Raw genomic sequence first — 14,586 nt, forward strand, 5'->3', positions numbered from 1 at the left:
CTCTCTCTTTCTTTCTTCCTTCCTTCCTTTCTTTCTTCCTATTTTATTTGATAGGACAGAGAGAAATTAAGAAGGGAAAGGGAAATATAGAGGGAGAGAGAAAGAAAGACAACTGCAAACCTGCTTCACCACTCGTGAAGCGTCCTCCCTGCAGGTGTGGAGCGAGGGCTCAAACCCGGGTGCTTGCACATGGTAACATGTGCACTTAACTGGGTGTGCTACTGCTTGACCCCCTCCAAGAGAATTTCTTTTCTTTTTCTTTTTATTTTTCTTCCTTCCTTCCTCCCTTCCTTCCTTCTTCTCTTTCTTTCTTTCTTTCTTTCTTTCTTTCTTTCTTTCTTTCTTTTTTGCCTCCAGGGTTATTGCTGAGGCTCGGTGCCTGCACTGTGAATCCACTGCTCCTGAAGGCTAGGTTTTTCCTTTTTGTTGCCCTTATTGTTTATCATTGTTGTTGTTGGATAGGACAGAGAGAAATCAAGAGAGGAAGGAAGACAGAGAAAGGGAGAGAAAGATAGACCACTTGTGAAGTGACCCTGCCCCTGCAAGTGGGAAGCTGGGGGCTTGAACTCAGATCCTTGAGACGGTCCTTGTACTTCGTGCCATGTGCACTTAACCCACTGTGCTATCGCCCACCCCTCCCCCAGGTGAATTTTTAAAGGTGTTCAAAAATGGGCAAAGTTCTTGTCTAGATGATTCTCCAGAGATGATGTAAAAAGACAGAGAAGGTGTGAAAAAAATGCTCAGGGTCACCAAGGAGGGAGATACACAGCCAAGCTGTACTGAGACATCACCACTACCACCTGGCTAGAAAGACTGTCGCCAGAAAGCAGACAGTAGTAAGTGTTGGCAAGGAGGTGGAAACAGTGGGACCTCTGTGGCTGTTGGTGGAAACAGAAAATGATACAGCTGCTCTAGAAAATATGGCAGTGCCTCGAAAGTGGGATTATTGTCAGGGGTCGCGTCAGCGGGATGGCTCACCTGGCAGGGGCCCGAGTGGCCAGGTGTGTGTGATATAACACTTGAAGAGGGGAGCTTCAGAGCTATGCTGTCTTTCTCTGCTTGGAGGTCAGCTCAGAGCAGTAACCACATCTAAAAAATAAAACAGTCGGGGGTCGGGCGGTGGCGCAGTGGGTTAAGCGCATGTAGCGCAAAGTGCAGGGACCGGCGAAAGGATCCTGGTTCGAGCCCCCGGCTCCCTACCTGCAGGGGAGTCGCTTCACAGGCGGTGAAGCAGGTCTGCAGGTGTCTATCTTTCTCTCCCCCTCTGTCTTCCCCTCCTCTCTCCATTTCTCTCTGTCCTATCCAACAACGAACAACATCAACAATGGCAATAATAATAACCACAAGGCTACAACAACAAGGGCAACAAAAGGGGGAAAAATGGCCTCCAGGAGCAGTGGATTCATGGTGCAGGCACCAAGCCCAGCAATAACCCTGGAGGGAAAATAAATAAATTAAATAAATAAATAAATAAATAAATAAATAAAACAGTCTTGTCATCAGACAGTTCTACCTATGAGTACATACCCAAAAGCAATTAAAAGTGAGGGGCTGGGTGGTGGTGTACCTGTTGTACTGTGCAAAAGGACCTGAGTTTGAGCCCCTAGCTCCCCACATGCAGTGGGGATGCTTCACAAGTGGTAAAGCTGGTCTGCAGGTATCTTTTTCTCCCTTCCTATCTCCTCCTTCCCTCTCAATTTCTCTCTGTCTTATCAAATAAAATAGAAGAAAGAAAGGGGAGGGGGAAGGAAAGGAAAAAATGGCTGCCAGGACCCATGGATTCATAGCTGGTACTAAGCTCCAGCGACAACCCTGGAGGAAAAAAAAAAAACAACTAAAAGCAGGGGTGAGGAGTGAGCATGACGTTGATGCTAAAGATTTTCGTGTCTGAGGCTTTGAGGCTCTAAGGTCCTAGGTTCAATCCTAGCACCATCATAAGCCAGAGCTGAGCAGTACTCTGCTCACCCTCTGTCTCTCTCATTCAAATAAATAAAATATTTAAAAACCAAAATAAGAATTAAAATCATATAGGCACAGATATGCTAACTACATTATTCAGATCCTTACTTTTTTTTTTCCACTCAACTGAATTAGATGCCTTCTAGAAGTTTACAAATCAATTCTGTATTCTCAATTATGTTCCACTGTATTTTTGGAAGATTTAAGACTATGTATTCAACAGCTGTGTTTCTGGCACATTTTCCTTTTTTTAGTTCTAACATCTTGTGAATAAAAACTATCTGGCCTCAAAAAAAATCTATTTTAGATATTTCTTTGAAGATATATATTTTTTTTTCAACCTTGTTCAAAGCAAAGGTTGATCCAGAACTGGAAGCAGCCCAAGTGGTCACTGATGGACAGTGGAGAAACAAAACGTGACATTTACAAATAATGAGTGTAACTCAGCCTTCACAAGGAAGACAACTCATACACAGGTTACAGCATGGAATTATGCTGTGTGTAAAAAGAGAAAAAAAGTCAAGAAAGGGCAAGCAGTTATTGTTGATTCCACTTTACAAGATGTGTTCAGAGCTGAAGTGACAGCAATGTCAGCTGCTGTGAGATAGGGGTGAGGAGGACACAGTTCCCTGCCTCAGGATGCAGCAGTTCTGGGGGTGGGTGGCAGTGGTGATGGGAATGTACTTCAGGCCACTGAACTGCACCTATAAAAATGATTATGATGATAAATTCTACGGGATGTGTATTTTAGTTCACATTTTATTACACACTCAAGAGAAGACTATTTTGCCATCAAAGCTTTGCAGGGACAGATTAGAAAGCCCTCACTTCTCTGCAGGAGTTTCATTGCAAAACTCCACCACTCAGTGGACCCTGAGTTCTAGAAGGTACCAATCTCCATATGTATTTTCCCTATATCCATGATAGCATTTAATTTCTAAACAAGGTACAGTAAGAGATTAACTACAGGGACATGGAGGGGTGCGCCTTGTTGAGTGCACAGACTACAACGCACAAGGTTCAAGACCCCAGTCCCCACCTGCAGAGGAGGAGCTTCCTAAGTAGTGAAGCACTGCTTCAGTGCTCTCTCTCTCTCTCTGTCTCTCTCTCTCTCCCCCTGCCTCCCTCCCTCCCTCTCCCTCTTATTCTTCCCCTTCCTTCTCAATTTCTCTCAGCCCCTACCAAAATAAATAATAAAAATATTTTTAAAAGAGATTAACTACACTCACTACTAATGAGGAAGAATTTTTATAACACTATCTGGTAATAAAAGTTATGTGGGGGCTGAGTGGTGGCGGACCTGATTGAGCGCACATGTTGCAGTGCACAAGAACCCAGGTTCAAGCCCCCAGTCCCCACCTGCAGGGGGAAAGCTTTGCAAATGGTGAAGCAGGGCTGCAGGTGTCTGTCTTTCTGTCTTCCTTCTCTATCTCCCGCTGCCCTCTTGATTTCTGGGTGCCTCTATCCAATAAATTAAATAAAGTTAATAATTTTTTAAGTTATGTGAATGTGGTCTATATGATAGTATCTTATTGGATCTAAACATTTTGAAGTACAGTTGGCTATGGAGTAAAGGGAAGAAAAGGAAAAAAAAGTCAAGAGACAAAGCCCAGTCCCAGCCCCAACCCCATAGCACCAGGGGAAGCTCTAATCCTGGGAACTCTAGCTTTCTCTGAAAAATTTGGCTTCTAACAGTTAAACCCTAGCAACAGCAAAGGATGGAAATAAGTAAATAAAACAGTCGAGTGATTGGATCTTGACTTTATATGCAACTAATTGCAAGTATGCATCCCCCTCTTTTTTTTTTTTCCTTACAGAGTCACTTTTCTCTCAAGAAGGGAGCTGCAGCCTTGGGGATCGGGACTGACAGTGTGATTCTCATTAAATGTGATGAGAGGTAAGCATGAACCTGCCACTTTGGGTGGTGAGAAGTTTGCAGATTCCACTCACTGAACTTTTAGTTTAATGTTAATTATTGTTGAGCTGTTGTACGGAACCCATAAGCAAGTAAACTCAATCTTGAAAAGCTTGAGTAAGACATTTTTCTGAGGGCCAGGGAGACAGCTATTTCCCTTAAATAAGGCCTTCTGAGTTCAAGCCCTGGCCCCACATGGGAGCACCATCAGTGGCTCCAAGAGAGCATCATGGGTAGTGGAACACTGCTATGGTATCTCTCTTCCATTAGTTGCCATCCATGTGGCACCAGGGCTCAAACTCACCGTCTCAGACATGGTGAAGCATGCACTCTACTGGGTGAGCTAGCTCCCGTCCCTATTTTTATATTGTTTCGATTGGTTTTTCTTTTTCACTCTAGACCTGATGACACAAATATTTTTCAACTTTATTACAAGCACAGCACACAGGCTACATGACCATTAAGGTGTGATGTAATCAGAAAGCATGATGGTACTTTGACTTCACATCTCAGCTCCAGCTGAGGACAGGTCCTTCTCTGTGCTTTGGCTTCTTTATGGGGGAGAAAAAGGGAGGCGGGGTGATGGGATCTGCCTCATAGAGTTGTTATTAAGAAGAAATACCTTGTGCAGAATTGGCACAAAATACTAGTCCCTGCCCTGTTGCTGGTGTTGCTGTTATAAACAACCTTTCCATTGTTCAGTGAACATTCTTGTGGGCCTGGGGCTTCTCCACTTTTTAAATTGTTGATATAATTGTGAATAAACTATGTGAGCCCCCTTAAGGAAAGTGACCAAGATGCCGTATTCCTGATTGGCAAACAACTAAAGAGTTGATGGCTTTCCTTGCTCCTACTTACCACAAGGATTTTTGTTAGTTGTTTGGATGAATACTTACAGACCACAAAAAATGAGCTGCAAGTACCTTTGTATATACGTTTTACTTTTTTTTTTTCTAACATATCACTTTAGCTTTGGAAATTACAGTTAGATTCCCTTTGTCTGTGCTTATCCAATGCCACACTTTTGATTCAGACAATTAAAAGTTTAACCAGTCTGGGCTCATTATACTCTGCAATTAGCTGAATTACGGCCAGTGGCTGAAGGTGGTTTGAGAGGTCCTTGGGGAGCCGCTGAGTGATCTGGAATAGGACAGACTTCACAGAGACCTTGAATCACGTATGCAGGGAGCCACCCCTGGTACAAAGAACTTGGATGTTAGTGATATTTGAACTGCATTATTGCCTATGTCAGCATGGACTGGGAATATAATAACAGTTGGCATTTACTGGGTGACTGGGATGTGCCAGGCCTATGCCCTTAGCACAGTTACTCAACTTCATTCATTCAGTGAGTGCCGGTAGTGTACTCCCTCGCACTGACCTGGCTCCAGCAGAGTTTGGGAGGCGTTTTGTGTACGCAGGCATCCTGAATAGTGCGGTAAATTCTCCTTTAGCCGCTGGACTCACAGCCCTGGTAGATGTGCACCATGCCCAAGGTCAGATGACTGCTAAGTGTAGAATCAGGACTTGGACCTAAAAGAAAACTCTTCTTGTTTACCCCTTCTCTTCCCTCCCCCTACCCCCGCTAACATTTTTGTGTTTTGTACATTTTTGTAGATGTATAAAATTTATCATTTTCAGTATTTGTTATCCTACTATTAAATACACATTTATATTATTGTGAAACCACCATGAACTTCCTGTTTCCAAAAGTCTTTTTACCTTCCTTTTTTAAAAAAAATACATGTTTTTAATATCTTTCAATTTTCTTTGGATAGAGAAAGAAAACTGAGGAAAAGAGGAGAGAGAGATAGAAAGAAAGACTCCTGCAGCATTGTTTCACCGCTTGTGAGGCGTGCCCCTGCAGGTGGGGACCAGGGACTTGAACCCAAGTCCTTGTACACTGTAATGTAGACACTCAACCAAGTGCTTCACTATCTACCACTGTCTTTTTGTCTTTCAAAACTGAAACACTATAGCCATTGAATGACTCTCCCACTCTCCATTTCCTCTTCTCCCGGTCCCTGCTGACCACCATTGTATTTATTTTCTGTCCTATCCATTTAACCGCTCTCTTTTGACTAGCTTATTTAACTTAGCAATTTTTTCCAGGTTCATCCATGTTTTCACATAGATTAGAATGTCCTTCCTTTTAAATTTGGAAAGATAGCCCATTGTGTGAATATACAGCTTGGTTGTTTCTGTACTTTAGCTTTTGTGAATAATGCCACGGTGATCATGGGGGTGTGCAGCTGTCTCTTTGAGTCCAACTTTACATTCTTTAGGTGTGTATCCAGAAGTAGAATTGCCCAAGCCTTTTGTGTGTGTCCTTTGGTAAACACTATATATTTTTTCTCAAATATTAATCTCAGTTTACTCCTTTATACTTTTCAATCATTACAATTTTATCTGCCTTCCATTCTTAGAACAACTGCCATAAACCATATTTGGTTCCATGCTAGTCTTTAATTTAAAAAAGAGAAATTGAGAGGGGGTATGGAGATAGAGGGGGAGAGAGAAAGATAGATGCTTGCAGACTTGTTTGACTGCTTTTGAAGCGTCTCTGAAGGTGGGGAGTGGGGGCTTAAGCCCAGGTCCTTGTGCATGGTAATGTGTGTGCTCAGCCAGGTGCCCCACTGCCCAGCCCCCATCTGTTTCTTCTCTCTACAAACCATGCACAGGTCAGAAGGATGGTAGCCCGAGGGAGCAGTTTCCAGCACACCTTACCCACTTCCCTCTTAGCTCTGTCACCAACCCCCGGCAGCAGCAACAAGAAGGTTTCCTAGGAGAAAGGAGAAAAAATGTGCACAGGGTTGAGTTTCTCTCAAACAGGAAGGACTTGTAGAATCGCTATGTGATAACTGGGTGTTGTCGTGGAGGGCTTCACTCAACAGCGGCTCCTTTAGGTAAACGGTTTTCTCCTCCAGAGCTGTGGAGAGCCAGCCATGAACTTGGACCATACGTCCACACATGGTGTCTCCTGTGTCTTTTGTTTCTTCCCATAAAAATATTTCTCCTGCTGGCAGCTCTGCTTGGCACCGTGAGGTTTTTCCTAGGCAGCCTTATAAAGGCTTTAGATCCTTCAGCATCATGGGAGCTTTTAAAGACTATTTGCTAGTCACTGCAAAACTGTCTGGTTTCACAGCCCCCATGCGAATGGCAGCTGTGGTTTCAATGCAAACCACTAACAGAGAGCAGCATTTCAAAGCTATGGACATTATTCATGTCATTGCCAGACTGTAAGCATTATTATTTTAAAAATACATTTATTTATTTTATTGAGAGAGAGATAGAGAGAGAAAGATACACACACACACACAAACAGAGAGAGAGAGAGACACGGAAAGACCAGAGCAGTGCTCAGCTCTGGCTTATGGTGTTGCCAAGGATTGAACCTGGGATCTCAGAAGCTCAGGCTTGAAAGTCCTTTGCTGATCTAAATGCTTTTCGGGAAAAGCCAGGTCCATGGGTCGGGCAGTTGTACATCCAGGTAAGTGCACATATTACATATCTGCTTTACGATTTCAGCATGTGAAATACAATCAGGTTGCTTTCTCACTTGGTGTTTCATTCAGATGTTTCAGACTAGGTTTATTTCTTCCCTCCATGGCATCTGTCCAGGTGGAAAATTATGGGTCCATTCCTTAGAAGATTAGGAATGCAAAGCTTTCCCCGCACTCTCCGCTCATTGCTGAATGTCTTGTTCCAGAAAGACTTGCTTTGGTTCACCTAATTTTTAGGTGACACAGGGTTCTTCTCCACGGAGTGGTGGGGAAATTCCTGAGTGTGCAGGGAATTAACAGCCTGGGGGCAGTTGGGAGGGGGTGAAGGCATTTCTTTCTGAAAACAACCAAGGAGTTGTTTTACCTGGTCATTAATATCCAGACTTGAGTGTTCTCATGTGGCCATTAGCAAAGGCAGTCAAGTAAGTTCCTTAAAGACAGGGGATGGTAAGTTCCTTAAAGAAGATAAGGTAGTTCAGCCAGTAGAATGTACATTTACCTTGTGGAGGACCTGGATTCGAGCTCCCAACACCACATGGAAGCACCCACACCAGAGGAAGCTTCATGAATGGTTCATCTGTGCTGTGGTGTCTTTCTCTTCCTCTCTGTCTGTATCTGAAATTAAAAGGAAAACAAATAAATAACTCAAAGGAAGGAAGCCTACAATATATACATATTTATTTCCTCGCAGGGGAAGAATGATCCCATCTGATCTTGAAAGAAGGATCATGGAAGCCAAACAAAAGGTGGGTTTTTGGAGGAAACATTATGCAGTCCATCCACAAGCCATGGCTAAGCATTTCTTTTTACTACTTTTTTCTTCTTTTTTAATTATTATTATAGCATTCTTTCTTTTTTGTTTTATTTTCTTTTTAAATTTTTTTTTATTTATAAAAAGGAAACATTAACTAAACCATAGGATAAGAGGGGTACAACTCCACACAGTTCCCACCACCAGAGCTCCATATCCAGTCCCCTCCCCTGATAGTTTTCCCATTCTTTATCCCTCTGGGAGTATGGACCCAAGGTCACTGTGGGATGCAGAAGGTTGAAGGTCTGGCTTCTGTAATTGCTTCCCCGCTAAACATGGGCATTGACAGGTTGATCCATACTCCCAGTCTGTCTCTATCTTTCCCTAGTTGGGTGGGACTCTGGGGAATCAGAGCTCCAGGACACATTGGTGGGGTTGTCTGTCCAGGGAAGTCTGGTTGGCATCATGCTGCCATCTGGGACCTTGTGGCTGAAAAGAGAGTTAACATACAAAGCCAATCAAATTGTTGACCAGTCATGGACCTAAGGGCTGGAATAGTGCAGATGAAGAGTTGGGGGGGTCCTCCATTTTGTAGATAGCTAGTAGACATATTTTAGTTATATTCCAAAGGGCCTGTGGCTATACTAGTTTTTTTTTTCTTTTTCTTTTTTCCCCTGAGCCTGAAATCTGATATGCAGGTGGATCCAAGTTATTGTCTGAGGAGATGATGTCATGGCTGGAAAAAGGACCAGAAAGTTGGATCAGGGAAGAGAGTAGCTCCCTAATATTAGAAAGGGGTATAAATATTGTTAACTGTAAACCCCATCGATTTGATGTGATCTGGGCCCATATTCAGCTTAGGAGCCTATGTGACCTCTGCATCCCTGTAGATCTGAGCTCACATCCTGTGGTCATGAGTAGGAACGTTCCAAGTTGCCCCAGTACTGACCTATCTCCCTCAGGTGTAGCATAGAGTATGGCTAGGCATTTCTATCCATTTAATGGAGAACACTCTCTGGTTTTAATTTTATAAAGAGAATCCAATCGTCTGCCTCCTAATTTTAATGAGAATATGGGGTTTTACATCTAGTTTTCACTTACTTCTCTGTGTCACATGCTCTGCTTTGGAAAAGTCTAACTTCCTGGACAATGAACACAGTGGTCCTATCGGAGTTTACAGAAGAGCTTATACAACTTATAAAAGTCATTTTCACAACTGGCAAATAGCACTCGTCAGAAGTGGAAGTATTCTCAGGCACTAGTGCAGCATATGAGAATCTGACAGCGGTGTTGTTTTCCTGCTAGAGAACTACAGACATGACTAACTCTAAATATCTTTCAGTTCCTAGAACTTTTTTAACTTAGAAATTTCTGAGTACCAGCTAGAGAATTCCCACTGTTTGTATCAGCTTCTGTGAAGAATCCTTGAACCCCTGGTTTGTATTCTTTGCTATGTTCTTGTCTCCACAGGGATATGTTCCTTTCCTTGTGAGTGCCACGGCTGGGACCACTGTGTATGGAGCGTTTGACCCCCTCTTAGCTGTTGCTGACCTCTGCAAAAAGTACAAGATCTGGATGCATGTAGATGTGAGTATCCCACAGAGACATGAAGCTGTGTGAGCACAGTTCTGCACTTCCGTTTTCATGGAATGAAATCCTCTCTCTTGCTTGCTCTCTCTCACTCTTACTTGAGGAGTTTATTTTCAAACAGTGATACTTAAAATTTTAAAAGAATGCAAAGACAAAATAGCCCACGGGTCCCATGGTATACAACATTGGTTGGAAGCATTCCGAGGCTGATTAAGCCTCAGTGTTCCTAAGTGAATAATATTCTAGTTTGTTTGGTGTTTGTCTCCAAGGCTGTTGCTGGGGCTCGGTGCTGGCACTGTGAATCCACTGCTCCCATCAGCCATGCTTTTCTTTCTTTCTTTTTATTATTCAGGAAGATAGAGAGAAATGGGGGGGATAAACAGGGAGGGAGAGAGAAAGAGAGACACCTGCAGACCTGCTTCACAGTTCATGAAGTGTTGCCCCTTTAGATAGGGAGCGGGGGCTAGAACCCAGGTCACTGCACATGGTAACAGGTATACTCAACCAGGTGTGCCACTACCCAGCCTCCAATATTTTAATTTCTAAGAGCTGTACCTGAACTGAGCACTGGGGTCACTACTCACTGAGTCATAATGTCATTGGAAGGTTATATAACCCAGGTACATGATCGAGAGGAGGAAACGGAGATGGATTTACATAGGAACCCCAGATGATTAATAAAAAGGGGGGCCTGGTGGCAGCACTGGGTTAAGTGCACGTAGTGAGAAGCACAAGGAACCCAGTTCGAGCCCCCAGCTCCCCACTTGCAGGGGGGGAGGTCACTTCACAAGCAGTGAAGCAGGTCTGCAGGTGTCTATCTTTCTCTCCCCCTGTCTTCCCCTCATCTCTCCATTTCTCTCTGTCCTATCCAACAACAGCAATAACAATAACAATGGAAAAAAGATGGCCATCAGTGGCAGTGGGTTCATAGTGCAGGTCTGATCCCCAGTGATAACCCTTGAGGCAAATAAACAAACAAACAAATAACAACAACAACAACAAAAAACTCAGGTAGCTCGTGTGGATAGTGTGTTAATTTGCTATGTGTGCCACCCAATCCCCACCATATCGAAGGAAGCTTTGATGCTGTGGACTTTTTCATACTCTGCCTTGCTATCTAATAAATAAATATAAAACAAAATAAAAATATTTTTAAAAAAATAATGAAAATGTCCCCATCAGAAAATTTTTAAATGAGGAGCTACATAAGGTTTTTGAAGGACAATGGGGAGGAACTTAAGTTGAGGTCAGTATTACTTCCAGTTCAGAGATCAACTGCCATTTGCAAAATATCTGGCAATGTCCATAATGAGAGAAAGGCCTGGCGCCAAGTCACCACTGAACATGATGTTTGCTTCAGATGACCTTTCTTGTTATAAGATGTTTTTCTTTTTTGCCTCCAGGGTTATTTCTGGGTTCAGTGCCTGCACTATGAATCCACTGCTCCTGGAGGCCATTCCCCCCCCCTTTTGTTGCCCTTGTTGTTGTAGCCTTGTTGTGGTTATTATTGTTGATGATGATGTCGTTTGTTGTTGGATAGGACAGAGAGAAATGGAGAGAGGAAGGGAAGACAGAGAAAGGGAGAGAAAGATAGACACCTGCAGGCCTGCTTCACCGCCTGTGAAGCGACTCCCCTGCAGGTGGGGATCCGGGGGCTCGAACCGGGATCCTTATGCTGGTCCTTGCACTTTGCGCCATGTGCACTTAACCTGCTGTGCTACTGCCCGACCCCTGGTATTTTTAAAAACTGTTTCTTTTTTCTTTTCCTTTTTATTGGATTGGACAGAGAACTTAAGAGAGGAGGGGAAGATAGAGAGGGAGAAAGAAAGATAGACACCTGCAGACCTGCTTCATGTGAAGCGTGCTCACTGCAGGTGGGGAGCGGGGGCCTTGAACCCTGATCCTTGCATGGGTCATTGCACACAGTACTATGTGCACTTAACCAGGTGTGCCACAGCCCCTCCCATCTTCCCCAAAGATCTTTCCCTATAAAGGGAGCTGTAAACTGATTTACATGTGGGTACAGAATTTGCATGTTGTTGAATAACAATGAATTATATCATTTCCCTTTTTTCAAAAGTAGTTTTGAGAGAGGAGGATGGGGAGAGAGAGAAAAGCAGAGCACCACTCTGTTATGTGTTGTGTCAGGGGTTGAACTTGGGGACCTCACACAGACAAATCCTGCGCTCTACCTGGAGAGCCACCTCCCTCACCCCACCCCACTGCCACCATTCAGACTGTACCATAAACCTTCAGACCAGATGCATTTCCCCTTCCTGTAAAATCCCAAAGTAGCTCCGGGCTAACCTAGTAGACTTCCACTATTCCAGAGTTCTGTGTACCAGTCAAAATCTTCTGATGCTTCTTTGATTCACAATGTGAGGTATTCATTGGGCTAAACTCCATTTCACACAGGAAAACAATGAGAAAAGGCTTCTCTTAGTGCTAGAGAAGCAGTAAAAGAAAAAAAAAGATATTGCTCATTTAGAAAATCAGGGGGCCTGGGCAGTGGTTGAGCGCACGTTACAATGCTACCCCGGTTCAAGCCCCTGGTCCTCACCTGCAGGGGGAATGCTTTATGAGTGGTGAAACAGTGTTGTGGGTGTCTCTGTCTCTCTATCATCCCCTTCCCTCTTGATTTCTGGATGTCTCTATCTAATAAATAAATAAAGAATTAAAAAAATAAATAAACAACAGAAAATCAGATCATTTTCCAAAGGAAAAACAAATAAACAAACAAAAACAACCATTCTGGCAGAGGGAAAATAATGGCCTATTTCATCAGGGCTTTTTTTTTCCTTAAAATTATCCCAGGATTCACCAGTGTTTCCTGGAACCTCATGTCTCCAGAGCTCTATCCTACTAGGAAAAGATAGTTACAGGCTGGAGATATGGATCGACTGCCCATGCCCAGTGGAGAAGCAATCACAGAAGCCAGAACTCTCACCTTCTATACCTCATAAAGAGTTTTGATTCGTACTCCCAGAAAGGTAAACAATAGGGAAGCTTCGAGTGGAGAGGATGTGGACATGGAACTCTGCTGAAGGGAACTGCTTGGAATTGTACTTCTGTTATCTTACAGTCTTGTAATCAATATTAAATCACTAAAAAAAAAAAACCTAAAAATAAACTAAAAATAAAAAATTTAATTATCCCAGGATGAATTTTACACACACAGAATGTTAACATTTTCAAACAAATCTCCCACTTGACACCCACTTTTAAAAATGTTTTGTTAGCAATTCAATAATGATTAACAAGTTTTTAAGATCACAGGGGTACAGTTCCATACAGTTTCCACCACCAGAGTTCCATGTCCCATCCCCTCCATTGGAAACTTCACTATTCTTTCTCTCCCTCTGGGAGTTTGGAGCAAAAAATCCTTATGGGGTGCAGAAGGTGGAAGGTCTGGCCTCTGTAATTGCTTCTCTGCTGGACATAGACATTGGGCAAGATACCCACTTAGTTTTTTTTTGCCTCCAGGGTTATCACTGGGGCTCAGTGCCTGCACTACAAATCCACTGCTCCTGGAGGCTATTTTTTCCCTTTTGTTGCCCTTGTTTATCATTGTTATTGTTGTTGTTGTTGTTATTATTGCTGCTGTCATTGTTGTTGGATAGGACAGAGAGAAATCGAAAGAGGAGGGGAAGACAGAGAGGGGGAGAGAAAGACAGACACCTGCAGACCTGCTTCACCACTTGTGAAGCGACTCCCCTGCAGGTGGGGAGCCAGGGGCTTGAACCAGGATCCATCCTTATGCCGGTCCTTGTGCTTTGCGCCACCTGCGCTTAACCTGCTGTGCTGCCACCTGGCCCCAACACCCACTTTTTAAAGGGTGAAGGAGGGCTCTTCCTCATGCAGACTGAGAAATGTACCCTCACTTTGTCTCCTTATCCCCATGTGAGGTGGAACAGAGACCTGAGAACAACCCCTGTGCCCAATGTATACTATGGAAGTCTAGTGTTGGAGGGTCATAGTTAACCTTGTACTGCTTGTGGTTGAGAAGATTCTCCTTGTTCTGAAGACACCAAACTGCAGAAGTCTAGGCAATGAAAACCATTCCCTTTCCCCTTACATGATCTTCTTATATGATCTTCAGGCTGCCTGGGGTGGAGGATTGCTGATGTCCCAGAAGCACAAGTGGAAGTTGAACGGCGTGGAGAGGTACCTCTCTCTTTCTTGTGAACTATATAAAGTGTAGAAGCTAAGTGTGAAAAGCCAATGGGGGTTGGCCCAGGAGACTGTCTCCAGCATAAAGATTCCTAACTGGGGTTTGTGGTTTATCAAAGAACTCGGGAATGACCTTCCTAGAAATCTGTGAGCCAACAGATTTCCAAGTTGTCTAAAACCTGCAGCCTGCCTCGTTTTCTCAGGAGATAATCTGTCTAGTCCTCGAAAGGGGTTGTATCTACTGCTCTAAAGCAATGTATAACTATTTGTGTAAAGCGAATAAGCACCTTATGATTCAGTAGAGACAGCCTAGGCGTGAGGGCTAGTGTAGCCGGGTGACTTGAGGCCAGGCAGATGTAAGTAATGTCATCTGAGGAGGTCGGGTGGTAGTGCAGTGGGTTAAGCGCATGTGGTGCAAAGCGCAAGGACCGGCATAAGGATCCCGGTTCAGGATCCCAGTTCAGGATCCCGGTTCGAGCCCCCGGCTCCCCACCTGTGGGGGGGGGGGTGCTTCACAAGTGGTGAAGCAGGTCTGCAGGTGTCTATTTTTCTCTTCCTCTCTCTGTCTTACCCCGCCTCTCCATTTCTCTCTGTCCTATCCAACAACAATGACAGCAATAACAACAACAATAACAACAACCACAATAAATAACAAGGGCAACAAAAGGGAAAGATGGCCTCTAGGAGTAGTGGATTCA

The 14,586-nt window shown here is 43.7% G+C and overlaps 1 protein-coding gene across 1 annotated transcript in view; it reads left to right on the forward strand.

Annotated features, from left to right (window-relative positions):
- The window catches only part of GAD2 (glutamate decarboxylase 2), a 70,642-nt gene that overhangs the window by 25,499 nt on the left and 30,557 nt on the right, over window positions 1–14,586 (forward strand). The window contains exons 8-11 of the mRNA XM_007526505.3: window positions 3,777–3,856; window positions 8,069–8,123; window positions 9,599–9,715; window positions 13,818–13,882. Of these exons, the coding sequence (XP_007526567.1) occupies window positions 3,777–3,856; window positions 8,069–8,123; window positions 9,599–9,715; window positions 13,818–13,882 (317 nt within the window). The remainder of the gene's footprint in view (window positions 1–3,776; window positions 3,857–8,068; window positions 8,124–9,598; window positions 9,716–13,817; window positions 13,883–14,586) is intronic.

Source organism: Erinaceus europaeus, chromosome 6 (genome assembly GCF_950295315.1).
Source record: "Erinaceus europaeus chromosome 6, mEriEur2.1, whole genome shotgun sequence".
NCBI lineage: Eukaryota > Metazoa > Chordata > Mammalia > Eulipotyphla > Erinaceidae > Erinaceus > Erinaceus europaeus.